This window comes from Ciconia boyciana, chromosome 28 (genome assembly GCF_034638445.1).
Source record: "Ciconia boyciana chromosome 28, ASM3463844v1, whole genome shotgun sequence".
Classification (NCBI taxonomy): Eukaryota; Metazoa; Chordata; class Aves; order Ciconiiformes; family Ciconiidae; genus Ciconia; species Ciconia boyciana.
The window spans coordinates 1,518,052-1,540,176 of NC_132961.1; the positions used below are offsets into that span (position 1 = coordinate 1,518,052).

The window sequence follows — 22,125 nt, forward strand, 5'->3', positions numbered from 1 at the left end:
ACCCCTGGCTGGAGGGGACCCCCCGGGATTCAGGCAGAAGGTCCAAGATGGACCATCTCCCCGTGGTCAGATCATCTCCCCACGGCTGGATAATCTCCCCGTGGTCGGACCATCTCCCCGTGGTCAGATCATCTCCCCACGGCTGGATAATCTCCCCGTGGTCGGACTATCTCCCCGTGGTCAGATCACCTCCCCACTTTTGGACCATCTCCCCATGGTTGGACCATCTCCCAGGGGTCAGACATCTCCCCACGGCTGAACCATCTCCCCATGGTCAGACCATCTCCCCACTCTTGGACCATCTCCCCGTGGTCAGACCATCTCCCCACTTTTGGACCACCTCCCCATGGTTGGACCATCTCCCAGGGGTCAGACCATCTCCCCAGGGCTGAACCATCTCCCCATGGTCAGACCATCTCCCCGTGGTCAGACCATCTCCCCACTCTTAAACCATCTCCCCCTGGTTGGACCATCTCCCCACTTTTGGACCATCTCCCCATGGTTGGACCATCTCCCCGTGGTCAGATCATCTCCCCATGGTTGGACCATCTCCCCATGGTCGGATCATCTCCCCGTGGTCCGACCATCTCCCCGTGGTCCGACCATCTCCCCATGGTTAGACCGTCTCACCATGGTTGGCTCATCTCCCCCCGGCTGGACCTTCTCCCCCCTCTTGTACCCTCTCCCGTAGTTGCACCATTTCACAGTGGTCGGACCATCTCCCCACTCTTGGACCATCTCCCCGTGGTCAGATCATCTCCCCACTTTTGGACCATCTCCTCATTGTTGGACCATCTCCCAGGGGTCAGACATCTCCCCAGGGCTGAACCATCTCCCCACAGTCAGACCATCTCCCCATGGTCAGACCATCTCCCTGTGGTCCGAACATCTCCCCACTGTTGGACCATCTCCCGATGATTGGACCATCTCCCCACGGCTGGACAATCTCCCAGAGGTTCAACCATCTCCCTCGTAAGCCCAAGTGGTCTCCCCAGCCCTTCTCCTCCTCTCCTCTCCTCTCCTTCCAGGAGCTACTGCTACAGCGGCTACAGCTCCATCCCACCCAGCCCCAGGATCCCCCCAGGTGTCACGGAGAGTTGCTGTTTCACCAACTCCGTGCTTCGTTTTCGGGGGTCTGTGGGGGTCCTGGTGTACGAGGCGGACACCTTCACCTTGGCCATCCTCTTCTCCAACCCCTTCGACTACAATCTTTACCACGTGGAGTTTGCCATGGAGATCTCCCTGCACAAAGCCCACTGCATTAGCTTGGAGAACGTCTACAGACGGATGTATAGCGGTCAACCTGCCAGCACTGGCAAGGACACCATGTTCCACCGCGTCAAGCTCAGCGCGTGCCAGGAGCCCGTTGTGGTCTCCGCTGGCCATGTGAGGGTCATGGCCACCATGTCCAATGCTTCCAAGTCAATCATCAAAGTCCTCGTGGAGAATCAAGATGCCCATAGCACCTAAATGCAGAGGAGGCACCACCCACCTTGGGCAGCGTCACCCAAAGGCATGGACACACCTCGTCCACGTTGCTGTAGGCACCAGGCAGAACCTTCTGCCCTCAATAAATGCTTGAGCAAAGCCAAGCTCGCGCCGTCTTGTCCTAAGGGAGGAGAAGCATCAGCCCAGGTAGGCTGGAAGATGCTTCTTGTTATCTCCTAGCCCCTGTTCTGGCTTTTGCCCAGCGTGGAGGGCGCCGTGTTGAGCGGTGAGGAAGAGGAGGGTGGTTTTGAAGGTGCTGTGGGCAGCGTTGGGTGGGTTGTGGTGCGGCTGGGGCTTGGGGATCTGGTTTGGATGCAAGTCGTGGTGGGAAGGTGCTCTCCTGAAGGAGATCTGTGTGATCTGAATGGGTTGGGTGTGGGTTTGGTGTTTGTGCAGCTGGAGGTGGTGGTGGTGTGGGGAGCAGACACCTTCCGCTTGGCCATCGTCTTCAGCCCCTGGGCCTACGAGGTTTTCTAGCTGGAGCTGGGGTTCGAGACATCTAGCTGGGTTTGGAAGATCTAAGCCAGCGCCACCTGTGTCAGAACGTGCCTCCATGTGCAGTGCCCGTGTTCCCGGGGTGTCGGGGGGGTCCCCAGGTTGGCATCCATAGGTTGTGGTCTTCAAGTTTGATGTCCCCCAAGGTTGAGGTCCCTAAGGTTGAGCTCCCGAGGCTGGGGCCTTCAAGATTGGGGTCCCCCAAGGTTGGGGACCTCAAGGATGGGGTTCTCCAAGGTTGGGGTCCCCAGGAGTGTTTCAGAGGGTCCCTAAGGTTGGGGTCCCCAAGGTCGGGGGTCCCCAAGGTTGGAGGTCCCCAAGGTCTGGAGGTCCCCAAGGTCGGAGGTCCCCAAGGTTGGGTTCTCCAAGGTCTGGAGGTCCCCAAGGTCGGAGGTCCCCAAGGTTGGGTTCTCCAAGGTCTGGGGGTCCCCAAGGTCAGGGGTCCTCAAGGTCTGGGGTCCCCAAGGTCGGGGTCCCTAGGTTGGGGTCCCTAGGTTGGGGTCTCCAGGTTGAGAGTCTCCAAGTTGGGGGTCCCCACGGTTAGGGGTCTCCAGGGGTGTTTCCGAGGGTCCCCAAGGTTGGGATCCCCAAGTTTGGGGGGGTCCCCCCACACATCAAAGACAAGAGGCGCCGTCAGGAGCTGCTGGGGGGACTTTATTGCCCCCCGAACCCCCCCGGGGCTCCGCAGAAGGCGGGGCCCAATCCGGCGACGGTGCAGTCGGCCGTGGCCATGGGGCAGCGGCCGCAGCGGCAGCCCAGGGCCACCGGGACGGTGACGCCGGGGTCGGTCCCGGGGGGGCAGCCCCCCAGCACCCACCGCTCGTAGCGCACCCCGAAATAGGTACAGGCTGCCTGAGACGGGGCGCCCAGGGGGCTGCGGTACACCGGCTCCTGGGGGGCAAGGGGGGTCACCTGACCCTGGTACCCCCCAGCACCCCAAATATCCCCCAGCACCCCAATACCCCCCGAGCACCCCCAAACGCCAAATACCCCCCCAGCACCCCAAATGTCCCTCAGCACCCCAATACCCCCCAGCACCCCAATACCCCCCAGCACCCCAAAACCACCCCAGCACCCCAATACCCCCAGCACCCCAAATATCCCCCCAGCACCCCAGTACCCTGACTCCCAATTCCCCCAGCACCCCAAATACCCCTAGCACCCCAATACCCCCAGCACCCCCAAACGCCAAATACCCCCAGCACCCCAAATGTCCCTCAGCACCCCAATACCCCCCAGCACCCCAATACCCCCCAGCACCCCAAAACCACCCCAGCACCCCAATACCCCCCAGCACCCCAAATATCCCCCAGCACCCCAGTACCCCGACTCCCAATTCCCCCAGCACCCCAAATACCCCCCAGCACCCCAATACCCCCCAGCACCCCCAAACGCCAAATACCCCCCAGCACCCCAAATGTCCCTCAGCACCCCAATACCCCTCAGCACCCCAATACCCCCAGCACCCCAATACTCCCCTACCCCAAATACCCCCAGCACCCCAAATGTCCCCCAGCACCCCCAAACGCCAAATACCCCTCAGCACCCCAAATACCCCCCAGCACCCCAAAACCACCCCAGCACCCCAATACCACCCCAGCACCCCAATACCCCCAGCACCCCAATACTCCCCTACCCCCAATGCCCCCAGCACCCCAATACTCCCCTACCCCCAATGCCCCCAGCACCCCACACCCCCACAGCACCCCCACTTCCCAAATATCCCCCCCAGCACCCCAATACAGCCCCCCAGCACCCCCAGCACCCAAATCCCCTGCTTTGGCCCCAAAATTCTGCCCCCCTCAATCTACCCACTCTGTCCCACTATGGGGGTCCCTCTGCCCCCATGTGCCCCCGTGTCCCCCTGAATGTCCCAGGTCCCCCACATCCCCCATGGTCCGGCTGTGTCCCCCCACGGCCCCCCATGACCCCCACACCCCCCTGTCCCCCGGCCCCCAAAGCCCCCCATATCCTCCCACGTCCCCCCATAACCCCATAGCCCCCCACACCTCCCTGCCCCCATTGTCCCCCATGTCCCCCATATCTCCCCATAGACACCATGTCCCCCCACATCTCCCCATATCCCCTGTCCCCTATATCCCCCATGTCCCCCCCGTCCCCCATAACCCCCATGGCCCCATAGCCCCCAAAACCCCCTAACCCCCGCGTCCCCCATATCCCCCATGTCCCCCACACACAGCCCCCCGTCACCCCATGTCCCCACAGATCCCCCTATGTCCCCATGCACCCCAATACCCCTAAATCCCCCAAAGCCCTGCAAGCCCCCATGTCCCCCCATGTCCCCCTTGTCCCCACATCCCCTTATCCCCACGCCCTAAGTGCCCCCAGGTCCCCCAACTCCCCATGTCCCCCATGTCCCCCTTGTCCCCACATCCCCCTTATCCCCACGCCCCCTAAGTGCCCCCAGGTCCCCCCAACCCCCCATGTCCCCCCATGTACCCCCTTGTCCCCACATCCCCCCTAAGTGCCCCCTTTGTCCCCCCAAGCCCCCATGTCCCCCTTGCCCCCACATCCCCCTTATCCCCACACCCCTAAGTCCCCCCATGTCCCCCATGTCCCCACATCCCCCTTATCCCCACGCCCCTAAGTGCCCCCATGTCCCCCAACCCCCCATGTCCCCCCATGTCCCCACATCCCCCTTACCCCATGCCCCTAAGTGCCCCCACGTCCCCCCATGTCCCCACATCCCCCTTATCCCCACATCCCCTAAGTGCCCCCAGGTCCCCTAACCCCCCATGTCCCCCCTTGTCCCCACATCCCCCTTATCCCCACGCCCCTAAGTGCCCCCAGGTCCCCCAACCCCCGCTGTCCCCCCTGTCCCCCATGTCCCCCCTCACCCGCGTGCGGCAGTACCCCCCACACGCCGTGGTGGTCACGGCCAGGCACTGGGGACACTCGTCCTTCTCCACGGCCACCGTCACGTTGATGGGACGACACGGGGGGCGACCAGGACCCCCCACAACCATGGGGCCCCCCACAACCATGGGGGTCCCCACAGCCATAGGGTTCCCCGCAACTATGGGGTCCCCCACTGCTATGGGGCCCCCCATGGCTATGGGGGTCCCCAAGGACATGGGGGTCCCCATCAATGTCACCAGCACCAGCACCTGCGGGAAATGTGGGGCAGCCCAGGAGGGTCTGCCCCATGGTGGGGGGGGGTCCCCATGGCCCCCCTCGCCCCACAGCTGCCCCATGGTGGAGGGGTCCCCACAGCCCCCCCTGCCCCACAGCTGCCCCACGGTGAGGGGCCCCCATGACCCCTCTCTGCCCCATAAATACCCCACAGCCATGGGGGCCCCACAGCTGCCCCACAGTCGGGGGGTCCCCATGACCCCCCCACCCCACCCCACAGCTGCCCCACAGCCATGTGGACCCACCTCACAGCTGCCCCACAGTGGGAGGGGGGGGGTCCCCATGACCCCCACTGCCCCACAGCCGTGTGGGTCCCTACAGCCCCACAGCTGCCCCACGGTGTGTGTGTGGGGGTCCCCATGACCTTTCCCCCGCCCTATGCCCCACAGCTGCCCCACAGCTGCCCCACAGCCGCACGGATTCCCCACCCCCACCCCCCAGCCCTACAACTGCCCTCGCACGCTCACCTGCGCACCCCCCATCATGCCATGGGGCCGGCACCTCTTGAGGGGGGTCCCCTTTATCCCCCACCCCCACCCCCGGCTGCCCCCCACCCCAAGGCTGCCGGGGGGAGGGGGACAAGGCCAGAGAGGGGACCCAGGCGTCCGGGGCCCCGTCGCTTGGTGACACCCCCTCCCCCCAATGTCCTTCGTGCCCCCGCTTGTCCCTGAGCCCGAGGGTGGGGAGGGGTCAGGTGCTCTCCCTGCCCCCCACCCCCCACCCCCCAAGGGCCCCAGGCATCCAGGTATCCCATAACCCCCGGGGCAGCGCATGACACCCACCCCCCTCACTATTTATAGCCGGGGGGGGATCCAGTTTCTGCCCCTCCCCCTCCCATTGTTAGGGGGCTGCCCCCCAAGTGTGGGGCAAATAGACTTTATTGGGGGGGGGGGATGGATTCAGGCATCCCGTGGACCCCGATGTTCGGGGCTGCCCCCCCCCCTCCCCCCCAATGGTTCTATTTATAGCAGGGGTGGGGGAGGGGTGGGGGGGCCCCTATGGCGGGGGGGGAGGGGGGGCAGCTGGGGCCGTCGCTCAGAGCAGCCGCCGCCGCCATGGCCGGATCCTGGTTCCTGGGGCTGCTCCTGGGGTTGCTGCTGGTCCGGGGCCCCCCCGGAGGAGAAGGGGGGACCCCCGAAGGTCACCATGGCAACGAGGAGCATCCCCGTCACCATGGCAACCAGGGAGGGGAACCCCGGGATCGCTATGACGATGGGGGAGACCCCCGTGGGCCTCGTCATGGTGATGGGGAACCCTATCAGCGTCATCATCATGATGGTGACAGTCGCCATGGCGACGAGGAAGGCCATCGCCATCATCCTCATCGCCATGACGATGGGGGGGATCCCCCCGCTCATCGCCATGGCGACAAGGAACCCCGTCACCAGCATGAGGATCACCATGGCGACGAGGACCCCCATCATCATCATCATCATCACCCCCTTGACGATCGCCATGGCGACGAGGACCCCCATCATCATCATCACCACCCCCTTGACGATCGCCATGGCGACGAGGACCCCCATCATCATCATCATCATCATCATCATCACCAAGACCCCTCCGGCCATCGCCACGGCGACGAGGAAGACCCCAACAACCATCACCACGATGACGATGACGATGACGAAGGTCACCGGCCCCATCGCCATGGCGACGAGGAAGGTCACCAGCCCCGTCGCCACGGCGAGGAGGACCACCACCATCGCCACGGCGACGAAGGACATCGCCATGGCGACCGTCCCCATGGCCATGGTGACCCCCCCAGCTCCGAGGAGGAGGAGGAGGATGAGGATGATGATGATGAGGAGGAGGAGGATGGTGACAGGGACAGCTCTGAGGAGGATGAAGGTGGGTGGCCCGGGGTGGGGGGGGTGGGGGACACCCCGGCGTCCGGGGGGACACCCCACCCCCCCCCCCCCCCCCCCCCCTTTGCAGGGAGCGAGGAGGAGGAGGAGGAGGAGGCCGAAGGGCGATACCAGCCCGGCTCCATCTGCCGCTACTGCACCTTCTGCAAGGTACCGGGTGGGACGGGGGACAGAGGGGACACCCCCCCGCCCTGGGGACAGCCCTGACCCCCTTTGGGGACACCCTGGGGACAGGGACACCCAGGGGACCCCCCCCCCCCGCCCCGGACACTCCATGGGCCCCGTGGGGACATCCCAGCCCCCCGCCTTGGGGACAGGGACACCCTTGGGGGACACCCCCAGACACCCGCTGACCCCCGTGGGGACATCCCAGACCCCCTTGGGGACAGGGACACCCTTGGGGGACACCCCCTGACCCCCTTGGGGACATCCCAGACCCCCTTGGGGACAGGGACACCCTTGGGGGACCCCCTGACCCCCTTGGGGACATCCCAGACCCCCTTTGGGGACAGGGACACCCTTGGGGGACCCCCTGACCCCCTTGGGGACATCCCAGACCCCCTTTGGGGACAGGGACACCCTTGGGGGACACCCCCTGACCCCCTTGGGGACATCCCAGACCCCCTTGGGGACAGGGACACCCTTGGGGACCCCTGACCCCTTGGGGACATCCCAGACCCCTTTGGGGACAGGGACACCCTTGGGGGACACCCCCAGACACCCCCTGACCCCCTTGGGGACATCCCAGACCCCCTTTGGGGACAGGGTCACCCTTTGGGGACCCCCTGACCCCCTTGGGGACATCCCAGACCCCCTTGGGGACAGGGACACCCTTGGGGGACACCCCCAGACACCCTTGGGGACATCCCAGACCCCCTTGGGGACATCACTGGGGACAGGGCCACCCTGAGGACGCTCCATGGGGACAAGGACCCCCTTGGGGACAGGGCCACCCTGGGGACCCCCTTGGGGACATCCCAGACCCTTTTGGACCCCCCCGTGGGGACAGGGCCACCTTGGGGACATTCCACCCCTGCCCCTGGTGACCCCCTTGGGGACAAAGCCACCCTGGGGGGGGAGGGGACCCCCTTGTCCCCCCTGTCCCCCCCCTCCCCGACACCCCCCCCCCATTTCCAGCACTGCCAGCTCTGCGCCCGCTGTCCCTGCGCTGAGGGTGACACCGGTGACCACTGTCCCCACTGCCAGGTAACCCCCGTGACCCCCGTGACCCCTGTGACCCCGTGACCCCCGTGACCCCTGTGACCCCGTGACCCCTGTGACCTCTGTGACACCCCTCCCCCCAGGGCTGCCAGTTCTGCTACCTGTGTCCCCTGCTGTGTGACACCGCCTGCCAGCCCGGTGAGACCCCGGGGGGACCCCACCCCCCCCACCCCCGGCCCCCCAAATCCCCCTGAGACCCCCCGGCCCCCCAGTCCCCCAGAACCCCCAAACACCCCACAGCCCCCCATCCCCTGAGACCCCCCCCGAGGAGCCCCCAATCCTCCCCAACACCCCCCGCCTCATGGGGGGGTCCACGACCCCCAGACCCCCAAACACTCACAGCCCCCCAATCACCCCTCCAGCCCCATGGGGGTCCAGGACCCCACAGACCCCCCAACCCCCCGACAACCCCCAGCCCCATGAGGGGGTTCACGACCCCAGACCCCCAACACCCCCCACCCCCCAATCACCCCCCAGCCCCATGGGGGTCCACGACCCCCAGACCCCCCAACACCCCCAACCCCCCAGTCAGCCTCATGGGGGGGCCACGACCCCCCAGACCCCCCCATCACCCCCAATCACCCCCCAGCCCCATGGGGGGTCCACGACCCCCAGACCCCCCAACACCCCCAACCCCCCAGTCAGCCTCATGGGGGGCCACGACCCCCAGCCCCCCCATCACCCCCCAGCCCTTTAGGGGGTCCACGACCCCCAGACCCCCCAACACCCCCAACCCCCCAGTCAGCCCCATGGGGGGCCACGACCCCAGCCCCCCATCACCCCCCAGCCCTTTAGGGGGTCCACGGCCCCCAGACCCCCCCGTTGCCTTACAGGGAGCCTCGTGGACGAGCTCTCGGGGCTTTACTCCAGTAAGTGCCCCCCAAACTGGGGGTCCCCAACCCCCATATCACCCTGACCCCCCAATTTTTGGGGTGACTTCCCAATTTAACCTCTTCCACCCCCCCAGGTCGCTCGCAAGCTTCTTCGAGGCGCCGGAGGCCTGAGTGGTTTTGGGGGCCTGGGGCCCCCACTTTGCTGCCCCACCCCCCAGCTGCCCCCCCGTGCAACCTTGTGCCCCCCCGCAGGGGGTGGAAATAAAAGGCCTGAAACGCTGGTGGTGGTATTTTGGGGGGGGTATTGGGGGCTATGGGGTTCATTGGGGGTCCTGGGGGCTATAGGGTCAATGGGGGGGCTTGAGGTGTTTTGGGGGCTATAGGTCAACTGGGGGGTCCTGGGGGCCATGGGGTCCTGGGGGGATAGGGTCAATGGGGGGTCCTGGGGGTCTGGGGTGCTGGGGGGCCATAGGGTCAATGAGGGGTCCTGGGGGATCTGGGGTCAATTGGGGGCCAGGGAGAAAATTGGGGTCCTGGGGGAAACGGGATCCTGGGGGGCCATGGGGTCCTGGGGGCTGTAGGGTTAATTGGGGGTCCTGGGGGTTTGGGGGGCTCTGGGGTCAATTTGGGTGTCTTGGGGTCATGGGGGAAATGGGGGTCATGGGGGGGATAGGGTCAATGGGGGTTCTGGGGGGCTATGGGGTCAATTGGGGGGTCGGGGGGGCTCTGAGGTCAATTGGGGGGTGTCTTGGGGCGGGGGGGAAATGGGGGTCCTGGGGGGGGGATAGGGTCAATTGGGGGTCTTGGGGTCCTGGGGGCCATGGGGTACTGGGGGGGCATAGGGTCAATGGGGGGTCCTGGGGGGCTCTGGGGTCAATTGGGGGGCTTGGGGACGGGGGAAAATTGGGGTGCTGGGGGGTATAGGGTCAATTGGGGGTCTTGGGGTCCTGGGGGCCATGGGGTACTGGGGGGCATAGGGTTAATGGGGGTCCTAGGGGTCTGGGGTCAATTGGCGGGGTTGGGGGGCCGGGGGAAAATGGGGATCCTGGGGGGCTCTAGGGTCAATTGGGGGTCCTGGGGGGGCCCTGACCTGGCTGCCCCCATTTCCTTTTTTTTGGGGGGGGAGGTCGACACAAATGCCACATTTTGGGTTTTTTTTCCCCAATTTTTTTTATTTTTTTTCCATGCAAAACGCCCCCCCCTGCGCCCCTCCCCAAGACGAGGGAATTAAAAAGGGGGGTCGCTGCGGGGGGAGGGGGCCAAGGCAGCGGGGGAGGGAGACCCCAACCCCCCCCATTTTTTTTTTAGCAGCAGAGCCGGAGCCACCCGGGGCTCGGCAATTGGGGGGGGCAGCCCCCAAACACCCCCCGCACACACACACGGGGGGAGGGGCGATTTGGGGGGGGGGAGCGATTTTGGGGGTGTCCTGCCCCCCAGGCTTCATCCATTACTTCAGGGCACCTGAAGGGGGTGAAAAGTGAGGGGGGCCAAAATAAGACACACCCCCTTCAGCCCCCCAATTTCTCAGCCCCTCCCCAGTCCCTGTGCCACCCCAGGACCCCCTCAGCCCCCCATTTTCCCAGCCCCCTATTTCTCAGCCCCCCCCAAATCCTGCCTACCCGAGTCCCCCTTGCCCCCTGACCCCTCTGCCCCCCCCCAATTTCCCAGCCCCCCTGCCATTTCTCAGGGGTCCCCCAAATCCTGCCCACCTGACCCCCCGTGCCCCCCAGCCCCCCAAGCCCCCCTCACCGCTAGCAGGAGTACGTCCGCACGGAGACCCCATCCCCCTTTGGGGGGCAGTGAGTTACCTGGGGGGGCAGAGGGTCAGGACCCCCCCCTCGAGACCCCCCATAGGGTTCTGAGCCCCCCCAGCCCCCCATATCACCCTGGTCCCCCACACCCCCTGTCACCCTCCCTCCCAGCCCCCATGTCACCCAGTCCCCCTGTCACCCAGCCCCCCATGTCACCCCCCAGCCCCCATGCAACCCAGCCCCCCATGTCACGCCCCCAGCCCCCATGTCACCCAGCCCCCCATGTCACCCCCCATGTCACCCCCCATGTCACCCAGCCCCCCATGTCACCCCCCAGCCCCCATGTCACCCAGCCCCCCATGTCACCCCCCATGTCACCCCCCATGTCACCCAGCCCCCCATGTCACCCCCATGTCACCCAGCCCCCCATGTCACGCCCCCAGCCCCCATGTCACCCAGCCCCCCATGTCACCCCCATGTCACCCCCATGTCACCCAGCCCCCCATGTCACCCCCATGTCACCCAGCCCCCCATGTCACGCCCCCAGCCCCCATGTCACCCAGCCCCCCATGTCACCCCCCATGTCACCCCCCATGTCACCCAGCCCCCCATGTCACCCCCCAGCCCCCATGTCACCCAGCCCCCCATGTCACCCCCATGTCACCCAGCCCCCCATGTCACGCCCCCAGCCCCCATGTCACCCAGCCCCCCATGTCACCCCCCATGTCACCCCCCATGTCACCCAGCCCCCCATGTCACCCCCCATGTCACCCAGCCCCCCATGTCACGCCCCAGCCCCCATGTCACCCAGCCCCCCCATGTCACCCCCCATGTCACCCCCCATGTCACCCAGCCCCCCATGTCACCCCCCAGCCCCCCTATCACCCAGCCCCCCAAACCCCCATCACCCTCCCCCCAGCCCCCCATATCACCCTGCCCCCCCAGCCCCCTCACCCTCGGGCTGGATCTTGCGCAGCGGCAGGGCGGGGGTCCCCAGGGCCCCCCCGAAAGTTGGGGGCAGCATCTCGGCGGCGTCAGGGCCCCCCCCGCAGCTCCTTCTCCCGGAACAGCTTACGCCAGGACGGGGAGCGGCTGAAGGCCTTGGAGCCGTCCTGGGGGGGCGGCGTCGGCACCCATGGGTGGGGGCACCCATGGGTGGGGGGGGGCACCCATGGCGGGGCGGGGTCACCCTGACCCCCACCCTGACCCCTGAGTAGGGATGGGGGATTGGGGGCTGGAGGGTCGCGGAGGGGGGCATGGGGGAGGCACCCATGGGGTGGGGCACCCATGGGGGAGGGGCATCTATGGGGGGGGGGGGCACCCATGGGTGGGGTCACCCTGACCCCCACCCTGACCCCTGAGTAGGGATGGGGGGATTGGGGGGCTGGAGGGTCGCGGGGGGGCATGGGGGAGGCACCCATGGGGTGGGGCACCCATGGGGGAGGGGCATCTATGGGGGGGGGCACCCATGGGTGGGGTCACCCTGACCCCCATCTTGGCTCCTGAGAGAGGGATGGGGGGACTGGGGGACTGGAGGGTCCCGGGGGGATATGGGGGAGGGGCACCCATGGGGGGGGGCACCTTTGGGGGGGGGCACCCATGAGGGGGCATCCTGACCCCCACCCTGACCCCTGAGATAGGGATGGGGGATTGGGGGCTGGGGGGTGGTGGGGTGGGAGGCCATGGGTGGGGGGTCCCATGGGAGGGGGTCCCTGGGGTGTCCTGATGGGGGGGGCGGTGTCCCATGGGTGGGGGAGCCACGGGTGGGGGTCCCTCGGGTGCCACGGGTGGGGGTCCTGTGGAAGGGGTCCCTGGGGTGCCCTGGGTGAGGGGGGGGTCCCGTGGGTGGGGCATGTCATGGGTAAGGGGTGCCATGGCTGGGGGTCCCGTGGGGGGTCCCATGGGTGGGGGTGCCATGGGTGGGGGGTCCCATGGGTGGGGGTCCCCAGGCCCCACCTCGTCGAGGCGCCGGTCGGTGCCCACGCTGATGAGGGTGCTGAACTCCTTCTCCAGCAGCTGCCGCGCCTGGGGGGGGACACGGGGGGACACGGGGGGGAAAGGGGCACACTGGGGGGGACACGGGGAGACATGGGGGGGAAAAAGGGGGACACGGGGGGGACACGAGGGGGGGAAAGGGGACACGGGGGGACACTGAGGGGACACGGGGGGAAAGGGGGACACGGGGGGGACACGGGGGGGAAAGGGGGACACAGGGGGACATGGGGGGAAAAAGGGGGACACGGGGGGGACACGGGGGGAAAAAGGGGGACACGGGGGGGACACGGGGACATGGGAAGACACAGGGGGGTCACGGGGGACACGCGGGGGGACACAGGGGAAAAGGGGGACACGGGGGAACACGGGGGGACACAGGGGACATGGGAGGACACGGGGGGTCACGGGGTGGAAACACGGGGGGACACGCGGGGGACGGGGAAGGACACGGGGGGGACATGGGGGGACACGGGGGGGACACGAGTGGGACATGGGGGAAAAAGGGGGACACGGGGGGGACACGGGGGAAAAAGGGGGACACGGGTGGGGACACGGGGGAAAAGGGGGACACGGGGGGGACACGGGGGGACACGGGGGAAAAAAGGGGACACGGGGGGGACACAGGGATATGGGAGGACACGGGGGGTCACGGGGTGGAAACACGGGGGGACACGCGGGGGACGGGAAGGACACGGGGGGTCACGGGGGGAAACACGGGGGATCGGGGAAGGACATGGGGGGACATGGGGGCGACACAGGGGACATGGGAAGACACGGGGGGTCACGGGGGAAACACGGGGGTCACGGGGGACACGCGGGGGGACGGGGAAGGACACGGGGGGACACGGGGGACATGGCTGTCCAGCTCCCCAGTCCCTCCCAGTTGCTCCCAGTCCCCCAGGCCCTCCCCAGTGCCGCCAGCCTCCCCAGTCCCTTCCCAGTCCCTCCCAGTTCCCGCCAGCCCCCTCCCAGTTCCTCCCAGTCCCCTCCCAGTCCCTCCCAGTTGCTCCCAGCCCCCTCCCGGCACCCTCCCAGTCCCTTCCAGTCACCGCAGCCCCCTGCCAGTCCCCCACAGCCCCTCCCCAGTTCCCCAGTCCCCCCAGTCCCCTCCCAGTCCCTCCCAGTTGCCCCCAGTCCCTCCCAATCCCCTCCCAGCACCCTCAGCCCCCTCCCAGTCCCTCCCAGTTGCCCCCAGTCCCTCCCAGTCCCTCCCAGTTGCCCCCAGTCCCTTCTCACTCCCTCCCAATCCCCTCCCAGCACCCTCAGTCCCCTCCCAGTCCCTCCCAGTTGCCCCCAGTCCCTCCCAGTCCCCTCCCACTTGCCCCCAGTCCCTTCTCACTCCCTCCCAATCCCCTCCCAGCACCCTCAGCCCCCTCCCAGTCCCTCCCAGTTGCCCCCAGTCCCTCCCAATCCCCTCCCAGCACCCTCAGCCCCTCCCAGTCCCTCCCAGTTGCCCCCAGTCCCTCCCAGTCCCCTCCCACTTGCCCCCAGTCCCTTCTCACTCCCTCCCAATCCCCTCCCAGCACCCTCAGCCCCCTCCCAGTCCCTCCCAGTTGCCCCCAGTCCCTCCCAGTCCCCCCCCAGTTGCTCCCAGTCCCTTCTCGCTCCCTCCCAATCCCCTCCCAGCACCCTCAGCCCCCCTCCCAGTCCCTCCCAGTTGCCCCCAGTCCCGCCCAATCCCCTCCCAGCACCCTCAGCCCCCTCCCAGTCCCTCCCAGTTGCCCCCAGTCCCTCCCAGTCCCCTCCCAGTTGCCCCCAGTCCCTCCCAGTCCCCTCCCAGTTGCTCCCAGTCCCTTCTCGCTCCCTCCCAATCCCCTCCCAGCACCCTCAGCCCCCTCCCAGTCCCTCCCAGTTGCCCCCAGTCCCTCCCAGTCCCCTCCCACTTGCCCCCAGTCCCTTCTCACTCCCTCCCAATCCCCTCCCAGCACCCTCAGCCACCTCCCAGTCCCTCCCAGTCCCTCCCAGTTGCCCCCAGTCCCTCCCAGTCCCTCCCAGTTGCCCCCAGTCCCTTCTCACTCCCTCCCAATCCCCTCCCAGCACCCTCAGCCCCCTCCCAGTCCCTCCCAGTTGCCCCCAGTCCCTCCCAGTCCCTCCCAGTTGCCCCCAGTCCCTTCTCACTCCCTCCCAATCCCCTCCCAGCACCCTCAGCCCCCCTCCCAGTCCCTCCCAGTCCCTCCCAGTTGCCCCCAGTCCCTTCTCACTCCCTCCCAATCCCCTCCCAGCACCCTCAGCCCCCTCCCAGTCCCTCCCAGTTGCCCCCAGTCCCTCCCAATCCCCTCCCAGCACCCTCAGCCCCCTCCCAGTCCCTCCCAGTCCCTCCCAGTTGCCCCCAGTCCCTCCCAGTCCCCTCCCACTTGCCCCCAGTCCCTTCTCACTCCCTCCCAATCCCCTCCCAGCACCCTCAGCCCCTCCCAGTCCCTCCCAGTCCCCTCCCAGTTGCCCCCAGTCCCTCCCAGTCCCTCCCACTTGCCCCCAGTCCCTCCCAATCCCCTCCCAGCACCCTCAGCCCCTCCCAGTCCCTCCCAGTCCCTCCCAGTTGCCCCCAGTCCGTCCCAGTCCCCTCCCACTTGCCCCCAGTCCCTTCTCACTCCCTCCCAATCCCCTCCCAGCACCCTCAGCCCCCTCCCAGTCCCTCCCAGTTGCCCCCAGTCCCTCCCACTTGCCCCCAGTCCCTCCCAATCCCCTCCCAGCACCCTCAGCCCCCTCCCAGTCCCTCCCAGTCCCTCCCAGTTGCCCACCTGGGTGTTCTGGGTGGGGATCTGGAGCAGCAGGGCCAGGTCTGCCCAGTCGAAGGTGTCGTCCAGGGCCAGCAGCGCCCCGTGCACCCCACTCTCGCCCAGGTTGCGGGCGAACTCCTTCAGCCCCACGCTCTGCACCCACGCCGTCACCCGCTCGTTCGACCACACCACCACGTCTGGGGGACACGTCACTGCCCCACGGCACACCCCACGGACACCCCACGGCACCCCACGGCACCCCTAGGGCAACCCACGGCAACCCACGGTACGCCCCAGCACCCCCACGGCAATCCACGGACACCCCACAGCACCCCACAGCAATCCACAGCACCCCACGGCACCCCACGGCACCCCAATGGCACCCCACGGACACCCCACGGACACCCCACGGCACCCCACGGCACCCCTAGGGCAACCCACGGCAACCCACGGTACGCCCCAGCACCTCCACGGCAATCCACGGACACCCCACAGCACCCCACAGCAATCCACAGCACCCCACGGCACCCCACGGCACCCCAATGGCACCCCACGGACACCCCACAGCACCCCACAGCACCCCAATGGCACCCCTATGGCACCTCACGGTACCCCCAGCACCCCCACGGCAATCCACGGACACCCCACGGCACCCCACAGCAATCCACAGCACCCCACGGCACCCCACGGCACCCCAATGGCACCCCACGGTACCCCAGAGCACCCCTATGGCACCCCACGGCAACCCACGGTACCCCCCCAGCACCCCCACGGCAATCCACGGACACCCCACAGCACCCCACGGACACCCCACGGCACCCCATGGCACCCCACGGACCCCCAGGACCCCGAGACCCCCCGTACTGGTGCTCTGGGCCTGGTTCTCCCCCCAGACCCCCCAGACCCCCCAGACCCCCCAGGACCCCCAGGACCCCCAGACCCCCCGTACCGGTGCTCTGGGCCTGGCTCTCCCCCCCACACCCCCAGGACCCCTCAGGACCCCCCAGGACCCCCAGGACCCCCAGACCCCCCGTACCGGTGCTCTGGGCCTGGCTCTCCCCCACACCCCCCAGGACCCCCCAGACCCCCCAGGACCCCCAGACCCCCGTACCGGTGCTCTGGGCCTGGCTCTCCCCCCACACCCCCAGGACCCCCCAGACCCCCCCAGGACCCCCAGACCCCCCCGTACCGGTGCTCTGGGCCTGGCTCTCCCCCCACACCCCCAGGACCCCTCAGGACCCCCAGGACCCCCAGGACCCCCAGACCCCCCGTACCGGTGCTCTGGGCCTGGCTCTCCCCCCACACCCCCAGGACCCCCCAGGACCCCCAGGACCCCCAGACCCCCCGTACCGGTGCTCTGGGCCTGGCTCTCCTCCCGCCGCCGCTCCAGCTCTTTCCGGTCGTAGTTGAGGCGTTTCAGGCACATGATGCCGTAATGGAGGCTCACCCTGGGGGGGGCTGGGGTCACCCTGGGGTCCTGGGGTCACCCTGGGGGGTGGGGGCTGGGGTCACCCCAAGGGTCCTGGGGTCATCCTGAGGGGAGCTGGGGTCACCCTGGGGGTCCTGGTGTCACCCCAAGGGTCCTGAGGTCACCCTGGGGGGCTGGGGTCACCCTGGGGAGCTGGGGTCACCCCAAGGGTCCTGGGGTCATCCTGAGGGTCCTGGGGTCACCCTGGGGGGTCCTGGGGTCACCCCAAGGGTGCTGGGGTCACCCTCGGGGGTCCTGGGGTCACCCTGGGAGTTCTGGGGTCACCCTGGGTGGAGCTGGGGTCACTCTGGGGGTCCTGGGGTCACCTGAGGGTCCCACCCTGGGGGGGCGGGGCTGGGGTCACCCCAAGGGTCCTGGGGTCATCCTGAGGGGAGCTGGGGTCACCCTGGGGGGTCCTGGTGTCACCCCAAGGGTCCTGAGGTCACCCTGGGGGGGTCCTGGGGTCACCCTGGGAGTTCTGGGGTCACCCTGGGTGGAGCTGGGGTCACTCTGGGGGGTCCTGGGGTCACCTGAGGGTCCCACCCTGGGGGGGGGCGGGCTGGGGTCACCCCAAGGGTCCTGGGGTCATCCTGAGGGGAGGGAGCTGGGGTCACCCTGGGGGTCCTGGTGTCACCCCAAGGGTCCTGAGGTCACCCTGGGGGAGCTGAGGTCACCCTGGGGGTCCCAGGGTCATTCTGAGGGTCCTGGGGTCACCCTGGGGGTTCTGGGGTCACCCTGGGGGGCTGGGGTCACCCTGGGGGCATCCTGGGGTCATCCTGAGGGTCCCGGGGTCACCCTGGGGGGGCTGAGGTCACCCTGGGGTCCTGGGGTCATCCTGAGGGTCCCAGGGTCACCCTAGGAGGGGGCTGGGGTCACCCCAAGAGTCCTGGAGTCACCCTGCGGGGGGGGTGGGGTCACACTTGGGGGCTGGGGACACCCCGAGGGGCCCAGGGTCACCCTGCGGGGGTGGGGTCATGCAAGGGGTCCCAGGGTCACCCCGAGGGTCCTGGGGTCACTCCAAGGGTCCCCATTCCCTGGGACCCCCCATTCCCAGGGTGCTCCCCATCCCCAGTGACCCCTCCCCTCCCCAGTGACCCCCCCCCCCATTCCCCAGGGGTCCCCTATTCCCATGAACTCCCCCCCCATCCCCAAGGGGGGGGGTCCCTCACCCGCAGGACACCCCCACCCCCAGTGCTTCCCCACGCCCCAAATTAGGGGAACCCCATCCCCAGGGGTGCTCCCCACCCCACGAGACCTCCCCCATCCCCAATGCCCCCCAGTCCCCCCCATTCCCAGGACCACCCCCCAACCCCAGGGGTGCTCCCCCACCCCACGGGACCTCCCCATCCCCAGTGCCCCCCAGTCCCCCCATTCCCATGACCACCCCCCAACCCCAGGGGTGCTCCCCCACCCCACGAGACCTCCCCCATCCCCAATGCCCCCCAGTCCCCCCATTCCCAGGACCACACCCCCATCCCCAGGGGTGCTCCCCTACCCCACGAGACCTCCCCCATCCCCAATACCCCCTAGTTTCCCCCATTCCCATGGACACCTCCCTTCCCTCCATGCCCAGGGCTGCCCCCTCCCCAGATTGGGGGTGGGGGCCCCCCACCCACCGATGGAAGGAGTCGACCATCTTGAGCTGCCCCCTCAGCTCCTTCTTGCTGAGGTGGTCGAGCATCCGGGCGTCCACCAGTGACTCCATGAAGTAGCTGCGATACTGGGGCAGCCCCAGGCTGGGCAGCCACTCGTTCCCCACCCACTCGTGATTCATGTCCCCGTAGGCCAGGATCTGGGGACAGCCACCGCCTGGCACCGCTGGCCCCCCAGTGTCACCCCCTCCTGTACCCATTAGCCCTGCCAGGACCTCCCTATCAGCCCCCTCCATAGCCCTGCCAGGACCCCTCTGTGAACCCTCGCTTATCCCTGCCAGGACCCTTCTGCCAATTCCCCCTTATCCCTGCCAGGACCCCCCTGTGAACCCCCACCTATCCCTGCCAGGACCTCCCTGTCAACCCCTCCTGTAGCCCTGCCAGGACCCTTCTAACTCCCCCCTTTATCCCTGCCAGGACCCTTCTCAACCCCCCTATATCCCTGCCAGGACCCCCTGTGTACCCCCCTTAGCCCTGCCAGGACCCTTCTCAACCCCCTATATCCCTGCCAGGACCCCCTGTGAACCCCCCTTAGCCCTGCCAGGACCCTTCTCAACCCCCTATATCCCTGCCAGGACCCCCTGTGAACCCCCCTTAGCCCTGCCAGGACCCTTCTCAACCCCCTATGTCCCTGCCAGGACCCCCCTGTGAACCCCCCCTTAGCCCTGCCAGGACCCTTCTCAACCCCCCTATATCCCTGCCAGGACCCCCTGTGTACCCCCCCCTTAGGCCCTGCCAGGACCCTTCTCAACCCCCTATATCCCTGCCAGGACCCCCTGTGAACCCCCCTTAGCCCTGCCAGGACCCTTCTCAACCCCCTATATCCCTGCCAGGACCCCCTGTGAACCCCCTTAGCCCTGCCAGGACCCTTCTCAACCCCCTATATCCCTGCCAGGACCCCCTGTGAACCCCCCTTAGCCCTGCCAGGACCCTTCCGCCCCCCGCCCCCCCCCGCCAGGACCCCCTGTGAGCCCCCCATATCCCTGCCAGGACCCTTCTGCCCCCCCTTATCCCTGCCAGGACCCTCGTGCAAGGCTCGTGCAAGGTCCCTCGTGCAAGAGGCTGCCCTCGTGCGAGGCTCTGGGTTCACAGGGGGGACCCTCGTGCAAGGCCGTGCCCTCGTGCGAGGGCCTGGACTCGTGCAAGGTCACTCGTGCGAGGGCCTGGGCTCGTGGGGGGCTCCCTCGTGCGAGGCCCTGTCCTCATGCAAGGGGCTGGATACATGCAAAGTCCCTCGTGCAAGGAGCCAGGCTCGTGCGAGAGCCCTGTCTGCCTGCGAAGTCCCTTGTGCGAGGCTCTGGGTTCAGGGGGGGTGGGCCCTCGTGCAAGGCCATGCCCTCGTGCGAGGCTCTGGGGTAGTGCCAGGCCCCTCGTGCGAGGCCCTGTGTTCCTGCCAGGTCCCCGTGCAAAGCCCCATCCTCCTGCACAACCCCTCGTGCGAAGCCCTGGGCTCCTTTAAAGCCCCTCGTGCAAACCCCCATCCTCGTGCAAGGTCCCATCCTCGTGCAAGGCCCCATCCTCGTGCAAGGCCCCATCCTCGTGCAAGCACCTCTTCTTCTGCAAGGCCCTCTCTCGCACAAGCTCCTGTCCTCGTGCAAGCCCCACCCCTCGTGCAAGCCCCGCCCCCTTGTGCAAGCCCCTGCCCCTACCTGCTCCCAGCTGATCTCCTTCGTCTCCTGGCAGCGGGGGGGGGGGAGAGGCATCAGGGGGGCCCATCCCCCCACCCCACACTCCCCCCCTCCCCGGTCCTCGTGCGTTGCACGAGGGTTCACGCTCACCGGCTTGGTGGTGGCCGTCAGCGACTCCATCTCCTCGTGCGTCATCCAGACGTTGCCCGTGGACTGGGGGGGGGGAGGGTGACACGCACACGTCACGGGGGGGGGGGAGGGGTCCAGCATCCGTGCAAGGCAGTCGTGCAAGGCCACGTGAGGCTGTGCAAGGTGCTTGTGCAAGGCCCCTCTGCCCCGTGTGAGGTTGTGTGAGGGCCCCGTGCAAGGCCCCGGTGTGAGGCCCCTCGTGTAACGCCCCTCGTGTAACACCCCTCGTGCAAGACCCTCGTGTGAGACTCCTTGTGCAAGACCCCCTCCCATGCAAAACCCCTCGTGCGAGCCCCCTCACGTGAAAGCCCTGGTGCGAAGATCCTCGTGCGAGCCCCCTTTGTGTGAAGACCCTCGTACAAAACCCCTTGTGCAATCCCCCTCGTGCGAGCTCCCTCATGCAAAACCCCCTGTGCAAAACCCCTCGTGCAAGAACCCCCTCCTGTGACGCCGCTCGTGCAAGACCCCGTGCAAGACCCCCACCTAAGACCCCTCCTGCAAAAACCCTTGTGTGAAACCCCTCGTGCGAGCTCCCTCGTGCAAAACCGCTCATGCAACCCCTCCTGTGCAAGCCCCCTCATGCAAACCCCTCGTGTGAAACCCCTCGTGCAAGACCCCTGGGGCAAACTCTCTCGTGCAAAACTGCTTGTGCAAAACCCCCCATGCGATCCCCCTCCTGCAAACGCCTCGTGAAAAACCCCTCGTGCGAAACCTCTTGTGCAAGACCACCCTCCTGTGAAGCCCCTTGCCTGAAGCCCCCGTGCAAACCCCTCACCTAAGACCCCTCCTCCAAAACCTGTGTGTGAAGCCCCTCGTGCAAACTCCCTCGTGTGAAACCCCTCGTGCAAGCCCCCTGTGCAAAACCCTTCCGCGATCCCCCTCGTGCAAATCCCTCGTGCGAAACCCCTCGTGCGAGCTCCCTCGTGCAAATCCCTCGTGCGAAACCCCTCGTGCGAGCTCCCTTGTGCGAAACCCCTCGTGCAAAAGCCCTCGTGGAAGACCCCTCATGCAAACCCCCTTGTGCAAAACCCCTCATTCAAAATGCCTCGTGCAAGACCCCTTGTGCGAAACCCCTCGTGCAATCCCCCTCGTGCAAACCCCTCGTGCAATCCCCTTCGTGCAATCCCCCTCGTGAGAAACCCCTGGTGCAAGACCCCCCTCCTGTGAGGCCTCTCACGTGAAGCCCCCGTGCCAGACCCCCACCTAAGACCCCTCCTGCAAAACGCCTCGTGTGAAACCCCTCGTGCAAGCTCCCTTGTGCAAAACCCCTCGTGCAAGACCCCTCATACACCCCCCGTGCAAAACCCCTCGTGAGAAACCCCTGGTGCAAGACCCCTCCTGTGAAGCCCCTCGCCCGAAGCCCCCGTGCCAGACCCCCACCTAAGACCCCTCCTGCAAAGCCCCTCGCGTGAACCCCCTCGTGCAAGATCCCTTGTGCAAAACCCCTTGTGCAAACCCCTCGTGTGAAACCCCTTGTGCAAAACCCTCGTGTGAAACCCCTCGTGCAAATCCCCTGGTGCAAGACCCCCCTCCTGTGAAGCCCCTTGCCCGAAGCTCCCGTGCCAGACCCCCACCTAAGGCCCCTCCTGCAAAACCCCTCGTGCGAGCCCCTTGTGCAAAACCCCTTGTGCAAACCCCTCGTGTGCAAAACCCCTCATGCAAATCCC

General features: G+C 67.3%; 3 protein-coding genes across 3 annotated transcripts in view; 1 reads left to right on the forward strand and 2 right to left on the reverse strand.

Moving 5' to 3' along the window:
* Nucleotides 1–2,637: 2,637 nt before the first annotated feature.
* Nucleotides 2,638–5,724, reverse strand: LOC140644727 (lutropin subunit beta-like). The gene is made up of 3 exons (XM_072847798.1): nt 5,604–5,724; nt 4,842–5,111; nt 2,638–2,874 (listed from the first exon to the last, which is right to left on the reverse strand). Exons 1-3 carry the CDS (start codon nt 5,619–5,621, stop codon nt 2,638–2,640), a joined length of 525 nt encoding a protein of 174 aa, XP_072703899.1. The 5' UTR covers nt 5,622–5,724.
* Nucleotides 5,725–6,282: 558 nt separating this feature from the next.
* Nucleotides 6,283–9,229, forward strand: LOC140644657 (uncharacterized). The gene is made up of 6 exons (XM_072847680.1): nt 6,283–6,987; nt 7,075–7,154; nt 8,142–8,210; nt 8,309–8,363; nt 9,039–9,094; nt 9,193–9,229. Exons 1-6 carry the CDS (start codon nt 6,283–6,285, stop codon nt 9,227–9,229), a joined length of 1,002 nt encoding a protein of 333 aa, XP_072703781.1.
* A 1,210-nt stretch (nt 9,230–10,439) lies between these two features.
* PPFIA3 (PTPRF interacting protein alpha 3) overlaps nt 10,440–22,125 on the reverse strand; it is a 51,674-nt gene continuing 39,988 nt past the window's right edge. The window contains 10 exon segments of the mRNA XM_072847681.1: nt 10,440–10,519; nt 10,808–10,866; nt 11,764–11,852; nt 11,854–11,921; nt 12,766–12,834; nt 15,543–15,718; nt 16,872–16,969; nt 18,606–18,781; nt 20,291–20,317; nt 20,420–20,482. Coding sequence (XP_072703782.1) covers nt 10,511–10,519; nt 10,808–10,866; nt 11,764–11,852; nt 11,854–11,921; nt 12,766–12,834; nt 15,543–15,718; nt 16,872–16,969; nt 18,606–18,781; nt 20,291–20,317; nt 20,420–20,482 — 834 coding nt within the window. The 3' untranslated portion in view covers nt 10,440–10,510.